The sequence below is a fragment of the Scophthalmus maximus genome, chromosome 15 (assembly GCF_022379125.1).
Source record: "Scophthalmus maximus strain ysfricsl-2021 chromosome 15, ASM2237912v1, whole genome shotgun sequence".
NCBI lineage: Eukaryota > Metazoa > Chordata > Actinopteri > Pleuronectiformes > Scophthalmidae > Scophthalmus > Scophthalmus maximus.
The window spans coordinates 13,381,577-13,395,713 of record NC_061529.1 but is presented as its reverse complement, the minus strand read 5'-3'; the positions used below and the strand labels follow the sequence as shown (position 1 = coordinate 13,395,713).

General features: G+C 47.6%; 1 protein-coding gene across 3 annotated transcripts in view; it reads left to right on the top strand.

The window, feature by feature from the left end:
- The window catches only part of crim1 (cysteine rich transmembrane BMP regulator 1 (chordin-like)), a 51,213-nt gene that overhangs the window by 31,323 nt on the left and 5,753 nt on the right, over positions 1-14,137 (top strand). For 2 of the 3 annotated variants that reach the window (XM_035609732.2, XM_035609729.2), the window contains 8 exons: positions 317-559; positions 3,846-4,025; positions 6,365-6,568; positions 7,464-7,592; positions 7,926-8,079; positions 10,558-10,679; positions 12,184-12,402; positions 13,670-13,885. In XM_035609732.2, coding sequence (XP_035465625.2) covers positions 317-559; positions 3,846-4,025; positions 6,365-6,568; positions 7,464-7,592; positions 7,926-8,079; positions 10,558-10,679; positions 12,184-12,402; positions 13,670-13,885 — 1,467 coding nt within the window. The remainder of the gene's footprint in view (positions 1-316; positions 560-3,845; positions 4,026-6,364; positions 6,569-7,463; positions 7,593-7,925; positions 8,080-10,557; positions 10,680-12,183; positions 12,403-13,669; positions 13,886-14,137) is intronic. The other variant, XM_035609730.2, reaches the window with a different exon arrangement.

Sequence of the window (14,137 nt, the reverse complement as noted above, 5' to 3'; positions counted from 1 at the left end):
CACCGCTCTCACTCCTCTGACAGGATGCTGTAAAGCTGTCACAGACTGAAGTGGGGATCTGATGACTTTGCACGGAGTTTGTGTTGGGTGACTGTGTGAACCCGGCCCCTTGGTCTGTAACACGAGTGGCGCTGTGCTGAAGTGGTTTGACTGACAGTACGAGGAGGAGGCGGCCATCAAACACATACACACACACACACACGCAAACTTTATAAAGATACAAAAGCAGTGTCACTATTTTTGTTTGCATATACTGTTTGCTGCACACTCACCTGTGTCTTACAGCAAACGTGCGTCCACATATTCTGTGTTTCAGAGGAGCTGAGGTGTTCCGGGGTGACCTGTCCCGCTCTGCAGGTGCCCTCCTGCCCCCACGGTTCAGTGCTGACCAAGAGTTACACGCCCCCTGCTGGTTGCTGCCCCTCCGTGCCTCCCCAGTGCACTTGCGACCTCAGCGCCTGCCACAAGCCCCGGTGCCCGAGCGGACAGCGAGCCGTGCCACTCAGCCAGGCCAGCGGTCAGCCAGGAGACTGCTGTGATGTCTTCGAGTGCCAGAAAGGTGATTACACTGAAGTGCACACTGCGCAATCTGTTTCGATTGGTCTCCCGCTGAGGGTAGCAATGGCGCAGTTGGTGTGAGATTCATCGCCTTCGAGGAGGCAATTATTTTGCTCAGGGTAAGGCTTTCCTGCCTGCAGACCAAATGACCACAGATGAAAAAGAAATTTGCTGATTGGATAATTACTGTTGGGCTCTTTATCAGACTCAGCCAATGTCCCTCATGTTTCCAGGATAATTTCTTTTTGGGTGTAGCTGCAAATATCTTTATTGCTTAAAGGGACATTAAGTGTAATGAGCTTTTCAAAGCAGATTGATGGTTTGAAATGTGTGTGTGTGGACCAGTTTCTCACCAGGTGAGGCACAGACAGAGGAAATACAGGAAAATACAAGCGAGAGAGAGAGCAGATGTTGGATCACAGACGGGGAGACTTTCAGCCCTTTCTGTCGTGGTCCAGAGTAAACCAGGAGAGTCAGGAAGGCAGGGAGGGGACCTGCGGTATTGGTCTGTTTACTCTGCGAGCCCAACAAATATTCGCTGTTTGACCAACAGAACAAATTCCCATTCTGGCCCCTCCACGTATATAAATGAGTGCCGTGTCCCGGAATTAATGGACTTAACGAGCCCAGTGACCAGAAAAGTGCTTAGGCTACGAATTTGCTCAACAGAAGTGCAGTGTCAAAGGGTTCCCGTCTGGTCACACATCCAAAGGGAAAAGGTTCAACAGTTCATTGATGGGAATGCTTTTTATGTGCTCCAGTCTGCCAGTGGGGAGGGTAATCGAGTCCGGCAGGCCAGCGGGGGCTGAATGGCAGCCGTGGGGGCCATGGGATCAGTGTTTTGATAACAAGTGTCTGCTGCTCTTTGGGCCTGGGGCTTGATGCCTTTTGTGCTGCCCCCACCGTACATTAGGCCTGCATGACTGCGCGCCGTGTCAGAGAGCTCCGCAGACAGGGACACAGACACGCACTGGACTCCCTAGTCACCTCCCCGGTCCTGCAGAGGCCCCCAAAGTTACTAGCTGCACAAGTACAGTAACTTACACATATACGCTCTTAAGTTGCTTCCAATTACCTAACCAATGCTGCGATGGAATGTAGCATTGTCTCCGAGGGTCAGGCTTGAACTGATTAACTTTGTTTCCATTGCCCTCTTGGCAGTGGGCTCATATTTAGCCAGGGTCAGTGTGTGCACTGACAATAAGCTCCACCTGTGTGTTTTGGCCTCCACCGACGATAGACTCTTTCCACTGTTGAGCGGCAAGAGCGGCGGTATCTGGGTGGCAGAGCAAACCTGGCAGCGGTGTCCTGACCTGACATCATCTGATGTTACAGATGATCCCGTTGGATTTTGTTTAGCTGCGGTCTGCTGTTTATCAACACGTTGGCCGGCACATAATTGGCATACGTCCCCCGTAGTCAACCCTGGGTGCAGGCCAGGTTCACGGCTGCACATGTTTCCTCTTGAGATTTACGCCAGCGTTGAGCAACACGGCTGTAATCACCACCACGATTTATCTCCAGGAGTTCAGCTTGAGTCTGTTAGAATCAGTCAATGTCCTTGGACGCTGAGTGGTGGCGTTAGCTTCATTAGGAACTGATCAGATGTATCACTGCAAAGTTGATTTTAATAAATCCCAGCAATTTTCTGCTGTAGGCAAAGTTTCCCATTGTGGTTTCTTCTTCATTTGCCTGTAGAACACAAGCACCAATATGACAGTCCATTATGGATGACTTAGGCCTCGGGTCGGGGTTTTATGGCCCCTTACATGTCCACATCCAACCCTTGCCTCAATTTAATGAAGGCCGAACATCACAAAGCACGACTGGAATTTAGACTCTGTGGCCCAAGTTGCTTTAGGGATTACCATTAACAAACACTGCGGAAATCACATGTAAGCATCGCCCCATGTGACTTCCTATTGCTTCTGTGAGCGTTAAAATACGGCCAGCTGAGGTGCTTATTGCATTTTCTCTGCTTGGTTTTGCTGCACGCAAAGCAGGGTGGCAAGGCATACTGAGCGAGAGAAGGAACAGGCGGAGAGAATGGAAACCGAAAGCGGACAAGGGGGAGAATAAAAGATGAACAAATCCCCGCTCCACTTTCAACTCAGTTGGCCCACCTGCTTCGTATTAGAGTGCAGCGCTGGTTGTCGGGAGGCATGGGGTCATCGGCGCAGACGCTTTGAGTCTGCACTCAAAGCTATGGCGTACAGATGCCGCCGATACCTCCGGACTCATTTATAGAAAACCACTGGCTCCACATCTGCTCGCATCTGCGCAATACATTTACTCACTTAACTAGTGTCGCTGCTCCTGAAAGGGGTCTGGAGATTTTTCTTACATAACCACATTGCCTCACTTCCCTCGTGTTGAGTGTTTCTGATGAGAAGTTACTGTGTGGTTATTCCAGATCACTGTGGTACATTTGAATGCGTGGTGTTGTATTTACAATAGAAATGTCATGCTGTCATCTTCCTGTTTCGTTGGCCACAAAACTTGCATCATTTATATTGGATGATTGAAAGGCTCTCTAGGTTTTTAAAATTGCCACTGATTTATTGTTGTTTTTTTAAGTTTCTTTATCTTTGTTTTACACACACTCGCGCACAAACAGACACAGATCAGACCTTGCTTTTCCAATGGAAACTTAACTCATTTGATTTTATAGGGGGGGGGTTCAGTTGAAAGAGGTTTAATGTGCTTGGATGCTTTTGGAAATGGCCGGCCAGAGCGTTGATTCAATCCACCTGCCACCAACGCACTGAGCCCAAATTCTGCCAAAATCCTCTGACCCACCACTGTTTTCTTTAACTGCGCATTGCAGGAGTCCAACGCCTCTTTGGGACTTGATGGATCTCTGTGAAATATCTGCTTGTGGACTTGGCTTCATTGTTTGATAGATGCCATTCCACATCACAGGCTTAACCACAGCCATGCAGTGTCCACCTCAGCACCATTTGGTTCAGATTCACATTTCCATCAACAGCAGAAAATTGAGGGATGTTTATGAATTTGTAACTGACCGTGTACGGTAGCGATGGGCTCTCACTCATCGAACTTCACATTTGTGATGAAAAACAGCGTTTTCATCAGTTATGAGGAGAAAGATCTGGGGTTGATTGCTGCCAAATGGGAAGGAGACCTGACAGAGCACCGTGCCTTCATTTGTCAGCACAGTGTGTTGAGCCTCATCATCCCCATGTGGTCTGCAGTTTAAGATCGACAGGATCTGTCTTCATTGACTGACTGCATCTGATTCTTGTTTTCCTCGTTCTCCTCCGTAGTCTCTCCCAAGTGCATCCACAACGGGAAGGAGTTCTCCGAGGCAGAGGTGTACCGCATGGACCCCTGCTGGCTGTGTCAGTGCCGAGGAGGAATCTCCTTCTGCTCCAAGGCAGAGTGCGCTGAGCTGAACTGTGAAAACTTCTACATTCCTGAGGGCGAGTGTTGCCCTGTCTGCATAGGTACACGTGATTACCATTTTGCTTAGAAGTTGCGACTTAACTCTTCGTTTCGCTGAGCATGATGCTGATTTACACTTGTGCTTTTTAAAGTTTAAGCCACTGGTGATGTGGCAGATAGAAGGCCTGTATGAGTAGCTGGCACATTGGAAAGTAGATGCTGGAGGGGTAGAGGTAATACCAATATCCACCTTGCCGGATATTTACCTCCAATGACCAGACCTTAATGACTTCCCCATATAACCAGCTTCCACAGTTGGTAGCATACCTGGCGTGCTAAAGGGGCACACCAAAGAACCAGCCAACGTGATTCATTTCCACTGGGGAGACTTAAGAACATAAAACCCCTTTTTTAGAGTGTACTGCTTGGCTTTGTAATATCTGGCTCTGGCTTAATAGAAGGGACCCGCTCGCAAAAACACGTGCTCAAAGCCAGGTAGGGAGCTCTGATATGTGCACTTTGGATTGTTAAAAAAATGGTGTTGCAGCGCATATGGCAGCCACATTACAGTCTGCCAGAAGCCTGCGGACGGAGACGGTAGCCAGCCTTGGCCTCGGCCTCTGCCTGCGTGGCTTCAGTTGCTCGGGCGCATGAGATGCCGTAGAGTGAATAAGACAAACGGCAAGACTGCAGAGGAGATCATGTTGGGTCAGTGTCGGAGGTACACCTGGAATGTGCAGGCATTTAGATGGTATGGAATGCTTTCATCTTTTTCTTATGGAAAGCTGCTCATGCTTAGTGCATGGCTCACTGCAGAGAACAAAGGCGGTAATACTTTAAATCTGGATTAAGCGATGTATTAAAGGTTACCTGGTTGTGAATATACTCAAAGCTCTGCTAATCCAAATTTCGGTATTACAATATATCAGTGTCACAGGGTTGTTAATGATTGAACCACAGACAAAATCACCTGTCTGCAATTCCGCACTCCTCCATGGAGCGCTTTAGCATCTTTCAGCTCATGGTTTTGGCTTTACAGTCCACATCTTTACTACAAAGGTTCAATCTTAACCTCACTTTTTTTTTACAGCAGTGGCAGGCAGCTTTTTTTAAGATAAAAAAAGCATTGGCCGCTACGATACATACCCAGCAGGAAAAACATCAGACAAATTTTTAACAGAAAGTAAACTCCATCAACTGAAAGACTCCATCAAGTTGCATTATGGGAAGTCTAGGCTCCAGGGTATTTGGAGCTTGACCAGTACTAGGGGAAAAAATAGTACATTTCTCAACTTCCGCTGCATGAGTTACTCTCCCCCTTCATGGAATTGAAATAGTAAAATTTTGGATTGACCCTTTAATATTTCATTATAAGGGTCACGGTATAACATACATGAGGTTTGTGCAGTGCGAAGAGAGGGTGAGTTGGAAACAGAAAGGAGAGAAGGTGATCCTGCTCGGGTTAATCACGGCCAGATGGATGGAACCTCAGCAGCCAAAACTCTGGGATCAAATAGGGCAATTAGGACTCCTGTGGGACGTATACAGCACCCCTTCTCCCTCTGACACACATTTAAAACAGTGCGTAACATGGAAACTTGCAGAATTATGTACATACCTTCCTTTGTTTCACACTGACACATGGAGAAAACGCCGAGACCACCTTCTAACCTCTGTTGCTCGTAAGCGGTGTAGTGAAAACTATTAAAACTGTTAAAAAGAAAGTGGAGGAAAAAGGGCTGGTGTCAGGCATATACATCACTTCAAGCTGAGCAGATTGGCGGCACAGATTAGCTTTTAAAATGTCAAACTTTATGGTTCCTACTAATGGTTCCAGATCAAAAAAGGTTCTTTCCTTTGGAGTGAGGATGGCATAAAACGGTGACCCAGCCTTTGACCTCAGCGGTCACCGTTAAAACTCACATTGATGAGTTCAAGCTTTTAGCCAAGAAGTGAGTGGACACTGTGGAGTCATCACCTTTGCTCCGTTTCTAATTATTACATCTCTCTCAGGACGACACAGCGATACATCAAACCTCAACTTAAATCCCTGTGTACAATACTTTGTGGCGAAACCACGGGGCCTCCGACAAATGTAAACATGTCATCTAAAATCAAATGTGTTTGCTCCGTAGCTCTTGGAGACAAGTCCGTTTGTATTGTTAGCTCCCTCGTGGAGTATCCGACTTCCTCCAGCTCTGCTCTCACTCGGCCCCCTGTTAATTCAATCACGGCATAGGAAGTTGTACGTGATACATTGGACTGTAGTTGTTGGGTTCAAATTCCATTCACGGTTGCCAAACCGCACTACACATGTCTTCACTAAGAGTCAGATCAAAGATTCTCCTCATCTCTCTCTACTTTATTCCGTACCCAACAATGCGTACTGTATGTCTCTCAGATGTGGAGTTGCTGTCGATGGACAGCACCAAGGCCAGCTGCTGGGTGAATAACAAGCTGCGGGCTCACGAGGAGCAGTGGAAGGAGGACGACTGCACCTTCTGCCAGTGTGTGGACGGAGAGCCGCACTGCACGGCCATGGCCTGCAAGCAGAGTTGCCAAAACCCCGTCAAGATCCCCGGAGAGTGCTGCCCCTTCTGCGAAGGTACGGAGAGGGGGTCTATCTTTTGTGTTTCATCATGTCTGGTTGCACGGCTCAATGAAGTGCACAATCTATATGAAGTGCACGTCAGCCCGCATACCACACGTAGGAGGCTCCCGTGGCCCCGCAGCTCTGCTACAGAGGCCATGTCGCCATGGGCTCATTAAAGGGGAGGCCACGGGGCATTCTTCAAGCCGCGGGGTTCTTTGTGTTCCTTTATTGCCCTTGCCCGCCAAAATGAGACCCACCTGTGTGTGTGATGCTGCGGCGTGCTTTTAACGCAGGAGGCTCCACAATTGAAGTGGATCCTCTATTTCTTTTTTTGTGTGCATAATTAGTCACAGCTCATTGGGCCGCTCCTCCCACTGAACGTGGCGAGAGACGGGAATAGCTTTGGTGCATATACTGTACGTGTGTTTGTGTGTGTGTGTTGCTCCAAACTTCGTCTCATTTATTGTGGCTCTCAATGAAAGCTAGCTCAGATCCAAGACTGTCTGGGCAGCGTCCGAGTCGGACGCCAGTCCAGGGGACAACCCCACTATCTTACCCAGTTGAGCTAAACCATTACACACATTCAACTTATTGATAGGAGACATATCCACATTCGGAGACACAGAGGTATAATCCCGCTTACAGCGCGACCCACCCTGGTGTAATTGCTCTACATTTATCCGTAATTATTGTTTTCTACCAAAATAATAGCAGTGTAAATAGGTAGCTATTACAGTTGGCACAAAAAAAAGCACCGATGATGTGATACACCTGAGGGGATCCGAGCACACACATTTACAACCAGGAAGAATTCATGAAATGATTTGTAATTTGTTTTTTAGTTTTTTTTGTGATGCTGTTGCTTTCATGCAAACTTACACCTCCATCTTCTCCTTTTGTCAACCAGAGCCTTCTTATGAAACGGTTAGCCCCTTGCTGTGTCCTCCCCTGGAAAACTGCTCCCTGTCAGGAAGTGACTGCTCCTACGGCTTCCAGCAAGACCACAATGGATGTCTTCTCTGCCAGTGTCTCGGCAGTAAGTTCACTCTCCTCACACACGTGTTGGACATCAAGGGTTAAAGTCTCGGGGACCGACTTGCAGAAGTATGAGCAAAATCTCCCTTTGACATGCTGCTTCTTGTGGTGGACACGCAACATTTACTCATGTCGATGTCAAACAAATTTGCCAACCACTCAGCTTTTGTCAACAGCAAAGACATGTTTCCAACCATCAGCGCTCATTTGCATCCGCAGCACTATGTCATAGGAATGCTCCCGTGAGCGGCCCCATAGCAACTTGCGCCTTTGCCTTTTTGATGGATTGTTGTGTCCGTGATCAGTCAGATGACCTATGCCTCAACTCTTTCAGATGACTCCTGCCCTGACCTGGGAAAATACTGTTCCCTGCAATGCCCGATGGGACACGAGAGGGATGATTTTGGCTGCGAGGTGTGCGAGTGCAGCATCCCCACGCCCAAGTGCCGACCTCTGACCTGCACTAAGACCTGCCCTTATGGATATGTGTGAGTACCCCTGGTGACCCCTTGGTTTTCTCATCCCTCAGGTGAAGCTACACTCATTTGTCACCCATGTTTTCAGCCCGTTTAAAGGCCTCTGTGGCTGCCAGTGACGTAACATGCGGCTCATGTTCTTACACACTCACAAGACAGAAACATATAAGGGGATAATAATTTTTATGTTTTGTCAGTGAGATAAGATCAGTTTTCTCAATGAACAATGTAAAAAGGTGAAGCACATTTTTCCCTTTTCGCTCCACGGAAAATGGAGGTTGCACCCAAACGTGTGGAAAAAAAAGAAAGAATTGTTTTCCTAAATTCCACTTTCAAAGTCATTTTCACCTCCTGCATTTAAACAGTTATAGTAAATTAAAGAAGCACAATACTTTACAGTATATTATCAAGTGATCAGAAGCCAATGCCTGTTTGGTCATGTTCAAAAGGAAGCGCAACAGTCGCTTGGCATCCAAGATCAAACAGCCTACCTTGGTGGCCAATCCCAGGTCTCCAAATCTGCGTGCGTGCGTGCGTGCGTGCGCGCAAGTAATTCACTGTGAGGTCCACGCTGGCCTCTCGGCGCCCCACAATTCCTCTCCCCCTAATCCCATTTAACCCAATCAAACATCTGGAAGTGCTCTCCGCTGGGACATTTGGTCCCCAGGCACCACCACTCTCATTTCATAAATCATCGTCCCGTCTCAAAACAACGATCAAAAACACATCGCGACAAAAGGCAGCCTTTATGAAACGTATACAGTTGGGATTCTTCTGGTATCTCAACCATGCTCTCTGGGGCCACGGCGCTAGATGAGACCGATATGTCTGCGTGGGATGCCAGGGGAGAGGAGAGGAGAGGGATCTTGTGGGGAAAAGAGGAGCAGGAAGTCCAGGCTTTATCCTTCATAAGCAGCTGTTTAAGTCGAGCCTCAGAAGTCTAAAGTCCTCTGAGAGCTTGCCAGGCTTACAATGCAGATCTGTCTTCTCACACAGGACCCCTGCATGCAGCCACCACAGAGAAACAAAAGGCACAAAGAATCGCTGTGTTTATACTGGTTGTATTGATGACATCCTGTGAGTACTGTAATGTACATATCCCGAGCTGAAGGTCCAGGATGAATTGTAAAGAGTGCTCTCTCTCTCTTGTCTTAACAGTCGAGGTGGAGGGCAGTCCTCCAGGTGGTTGTGTTTTTGCGGGACACCGGTGTGTTTTCCATCCTTCATAGCTCAAAATCATCACTGTGACCACACGGGTCATGAGTTGTATTCCTCTGGCCATCACGGTTGCGGCGCACTGGAAATTGTGCCGAGCCAGCAGTCCCAGGGCCGGGGGGGGGGGGGGGGGGGGCAGTGCCTCCCCAAGCCCCTCTTTCCCCCTGGAGCCCAAAGCGCTGCTTGGCATTCCACACACCATCTTTAAACAAAGCCTTGCTCCAAGGTCGCAGCACTCTCTGTTTCTGTATTTGTACAGTGGGGCACTGGCCAGCCCCTCACAGTGTTGTTTCAGAAGCTGTTATTGCTGCTTCAGCATAGATGGGCTCCTCTTGTTTGCTGAGCCTAACGTGCTCTGTCCTCTTCATGGGGACACAGCACTTCCCCCTCTGGGATCGAGGGCTTCTTTTATTTACGTTGCGCTGGAAGACGAAGATTAATAGAGCAATTACCCGGGCCGAATGAGGCCACTGCATCATAAAATGGGTATCATCACTAACGTGGAGGGGGAGACGCAGAGGGAGGAGGAGTCCTTTTTCAGAGTGGACAGATTAGAGAGGGAGTCGGTGAGAAAAGTATTAGGTACAGGTCGTTCTTAATCGTGAGTTCTGACAGTTTATCAACCTGCAGCTCATCCATGTGTCATTATCAGGCTAACTGGATCCAACTGATCTATTCCGCTGCATCTGCAGCTCTGCCCTCCGTACCACTCTTCCCTCTCTATGTGAGGTTATCCCTGTGGTCAGCCTGGCACAATTGTCACTTTATTTTCTACAAATCAACTATCGCTCTCTCTCTCTCCCTCCCTCTGTTTTGATGTGCTCCCCAATCAACATGTTTACACGACTTCTTATCTTGGCCCCTGCTCCTTGGTTGCTCTCGTGAGTCCTGCCAAAGGCTTTTGGAGCAATAAGGATGGCAACCGGGTGAATTGAAAGCATCTGAATTGGCTTTAGATTGCTCCTTTCGGAGTCTTTCGGGGTTGGTATGATGTGCAAACCACAGGGATCTCACATGCTGGCCTTTTATTTGGCCTTCTTCAAAGGCAGCTAATATAGGGAGGGGAAAGCAGGTCCAGATGTTGATTATGCCAGACCGGAGCATCTGGATATCTGAAGACCATGCTGATCCATAGAACTCTCATCCCGGGAGATGTGCGTCAACGTGAAGCGATTTTAAACCTGAGCGACGTTGTTTACTTTCTGACGCGCTCTTCCAACGACTGGGTCCAATATGTGTTGCGCTTCATCGTGTGTATGTTTGTTGTCTCCGCAGGAGGAACAAACATGGCTGTGAGATGTGCCGCTGTGTCAAGTGTCCCCCCTTCACCTGCGACAAGCACTGCAGCGACGGCTATCGACAGAACCGGAAGGGCTGCTCCGTCTGCATGTGTAAAGGTAACTGAGCTCTGTTTGAGTCTGATGCATAATGTATTTACCTAAGTGTAGTGCAGCCTTAAGACACTTCTCGTACTTGTTTTAGAGCTGCAACAATGAATCGATTAGTAATCGATAAATCGGTTTTTAAGTAGTTTTTATGAAAGAAAGAAAAAAAGAGTCAGAATTCTCTGATTTTTTGAATGTGAATATTTTCAGCTTTCTTCTGTCCGCTGTGACAGTGAACTGAAAATCTCTAGATTGTGGACAAAATAAAAAAAACTCATCTTAGGGTTTGGGAAACACCATCGACAATTTTCAGCATTTTCTGGAACCAAACAACAGATCGAAGAATTCAGGAAATAATCAAACAGGCCACTGCAATATCGAAATGCAATGCTGTAGTTGAGCCCAGCTGCTTTGAAGATGTTGATGCTTGTCCGGTGTAGTATTATACATTTATGGATCCCATTGGATGGTACCTAATCATTTTTGTGACCAAATAACTTTCATCTGAGGCCTTCACTCAAAATAACCACTTTCCACAGGATTCGTTGTAAATGCTTTCATTACAATTACTGAGCACTCTCATGTAACAATTCTTTTTTTGGACACTGCATTAGATTTGCTTGGTTATCTTTAAATTCCATGTTTATAATCATGGTCCCCAGAGAACGAGCCCTGTTTATTGTTGCAGGCTCGCTCTTGACCTTTCGTGTACCACCAGACTGTAACGCATTCATAGATTACTGTGACATTTGCCGAACATGCCCTCTAAAGGATCAACTTTATCACAATATACAGTATTTTTTGCCGAGGAATGGCCGGAGGATTGTGGGAGATAGGAAAGCTCTGTTTGAATCTCTGCCACTGAGCTGCAGCCTTGATTTCCTGTGACCTTTCGCTGATGACTTTTTATGTCTGCTTGTTTTGCTTCTTGTTGGTGTTCGGCTTCATCCAGGGGCGTGTGTGTGTATGTGTGCGCGGCTCGAATTAGATTCCCCTCAACACTTAAGTTTAAAGCAAGTATGCAGATGCCATATTTGTGCCCCGCCACAATTTATGCGCTGTGTTTGTTTTGCCAGTTTAGCTGTATTATAAATATTTCAGGCTTAAAAATATACTGAGGTTTTCAGATCAGTGCAGCTGGCTCCTCATCTCCACGAATAGACAGACACACACACACACACACACACTTCTTATTATTATGCCTATTGTTATATAAATGTTGGGACCCCCTCGAAAAACGAGATAATACATCTCAAGGGTTTTATCCTAATAAAGCATTTTTGAACAACTATTGGGAAATAAAATGCACATTAAAGGAGGTTCCAATATTCCTTAATGGTGAATGTTCCACTTTATGGAGCCCTGATCACAGAGCTCTCACTTTCAGCCCCCAATGAAACCTGACCTCGGTACAGTAACAGTGGCCCTTTTCACTGTAAATCTGAAATATGCGCTTCAAGACATTTCCGCCGTGAATTTACAAGGCTCCGTCGCCATTTCGTGTTTGTGTCTCCAGAAAGCAGCCCAGTCCCCAGCACCACTGCCGCGGCCCCAATGCCCGACTATTGCCTCACCTCCAATGGGCACCGATACGAGGAAGGCGACGGCTGGCACGACGGCTGCCGTGACTGCTACTGCCACTCGGGACGGGAGATGTGCGTGCTCATTTCCTGCCCTGTACCCAGCTGCGCTCATCCCGTCGTCAGGCTGGACCAGTGTTGTCCCACATGTGAGGGTACGTCTCTATCCAGTATATTTCATCCAGTGTTAAAGGATTACAAAATCGGGCCATGTTCTCGTCATCAGTCCTATTGGTGATCGTAAAAAGGTAATTCTGGGAATGTGGGGACATTTCTCAAAGGAAGTCCGATGGGGCAAGAGACACAAGACAGCCAGACGGGTTTTAAACAAAACCCCAGGGTTTGGCCATATTTATTCGTAGGAATAAGGAGAATGTCACATTTATTCCTTAAGCTCTTCATTAAAACATCCTCTACAATTTACAGACTGACTTTTATGGCTCCCCCACTGACCATATATGTCACAGTTGCTCGCACACGTTTTCTTGTGCAATGAGGGATGAGGCCAGCATCAAGGGTGCAGTCACTTCCATGACTTCATGGAAGCAATCCTGCCGTGTTCCCAGGTCTCAGCATTTACATCTCGGGCAGTGCAGTGTTTTTAACCGATTTAAAAATGGTGTTTATTCTGCCATCGGTTTAAGATCAGTTTAATTCTCACAATGTGCTGTAGCAAGTGTCAACATTCATCGTAGGAGTAAGCTTTAGGAGTTTCTCAGTTACTTCTTCAGAGTTGGTTGCAGTTGGGTCACATGCTTGCGCACACGCACACACACACGCACACACACACACACACGTGGCCCTGCACCGTCCATCGTCCCCTCACAACTCATTCAGCCGAGAGCTTTGGATCATTAGCCAGCTCTTAGGCCTTCGCCTTGCTCGCCACTTAAACTCGCAGACACACGGTCTCTGTCTGTTTCTCTAAAAATGGAAGGCACACTGATCCACACCCACACTCTTTTTTTCTTTCTCCTTCCTTCTTTTATCCACAACCCTGCGACTCATGCGGAATATTTATGGAGGGGTGACTCAGCTGGCTGTTCAAATATTTAGGAGTGAAAGAATGTCTACAACTTTCAGAAGCTCCACACACTTTGCAGTCAGGGGACAACAGGCTAACTCTTTGCAGATGTCTGCTACTCTGCTCGACAGAAAGATGTTTTCAAATAAGTGGGTGTCAACACAACTTGGGACACCACCCTACGCTGCCCGAGGCTTCTTCTTTCTTTTTTTTGATTCTACAAACCCTTGACTCTGTTTACCTCGCTCAAGATCTGTGTTCCACTTGTTGTCAAAGAACTAAATGAATGAATGTTTGGCACTGGAAGCAGAAAAGAATGTGAATTTGATAGCAGCACGCACACATGATGCTCACTCCTTTCTCCCCCCCCCCCCCTCCTCCCTCTTCTGACACTTAAGACGAGTCAGGCAGTGGTCAGCCAGAAGGGATGGACATGGTGGTGTGCAGAGCACCCGGGGGAGAATTTTACGTGGAGGGGGAGACCTGGAACCTGGACGAGTGCACGCGCTGCACCTGCAGGAAGGGACGAGTCCTGTGCGACACAGAAGTGTGTCCCCCGGCTCTCTGCCAGACACCAACCAGGAACAAGGACACCTGTTGCCACGTCTGCCCAGGTAACAGACAGGACGAGGGGCTATGGGGAAGGAAGGGGGTGGCTATAGAAAAGATCGGAACACATTAGTTGTTGTCAGGCGATGGAGCAGGAGGTAAAGGCGTATAAATCTGTTTTGAATTTGCTATCCGCATGTGGCTTTGAGAGGTCTTGCATGTTGCACTTTGTCGGGCCGTTTTATGTTCGGCACACAGGCTCATAAAGAAACCAGCCAGGGCCGGTTGGGCTTACATAGCGATCCTCCAGGCGGCCT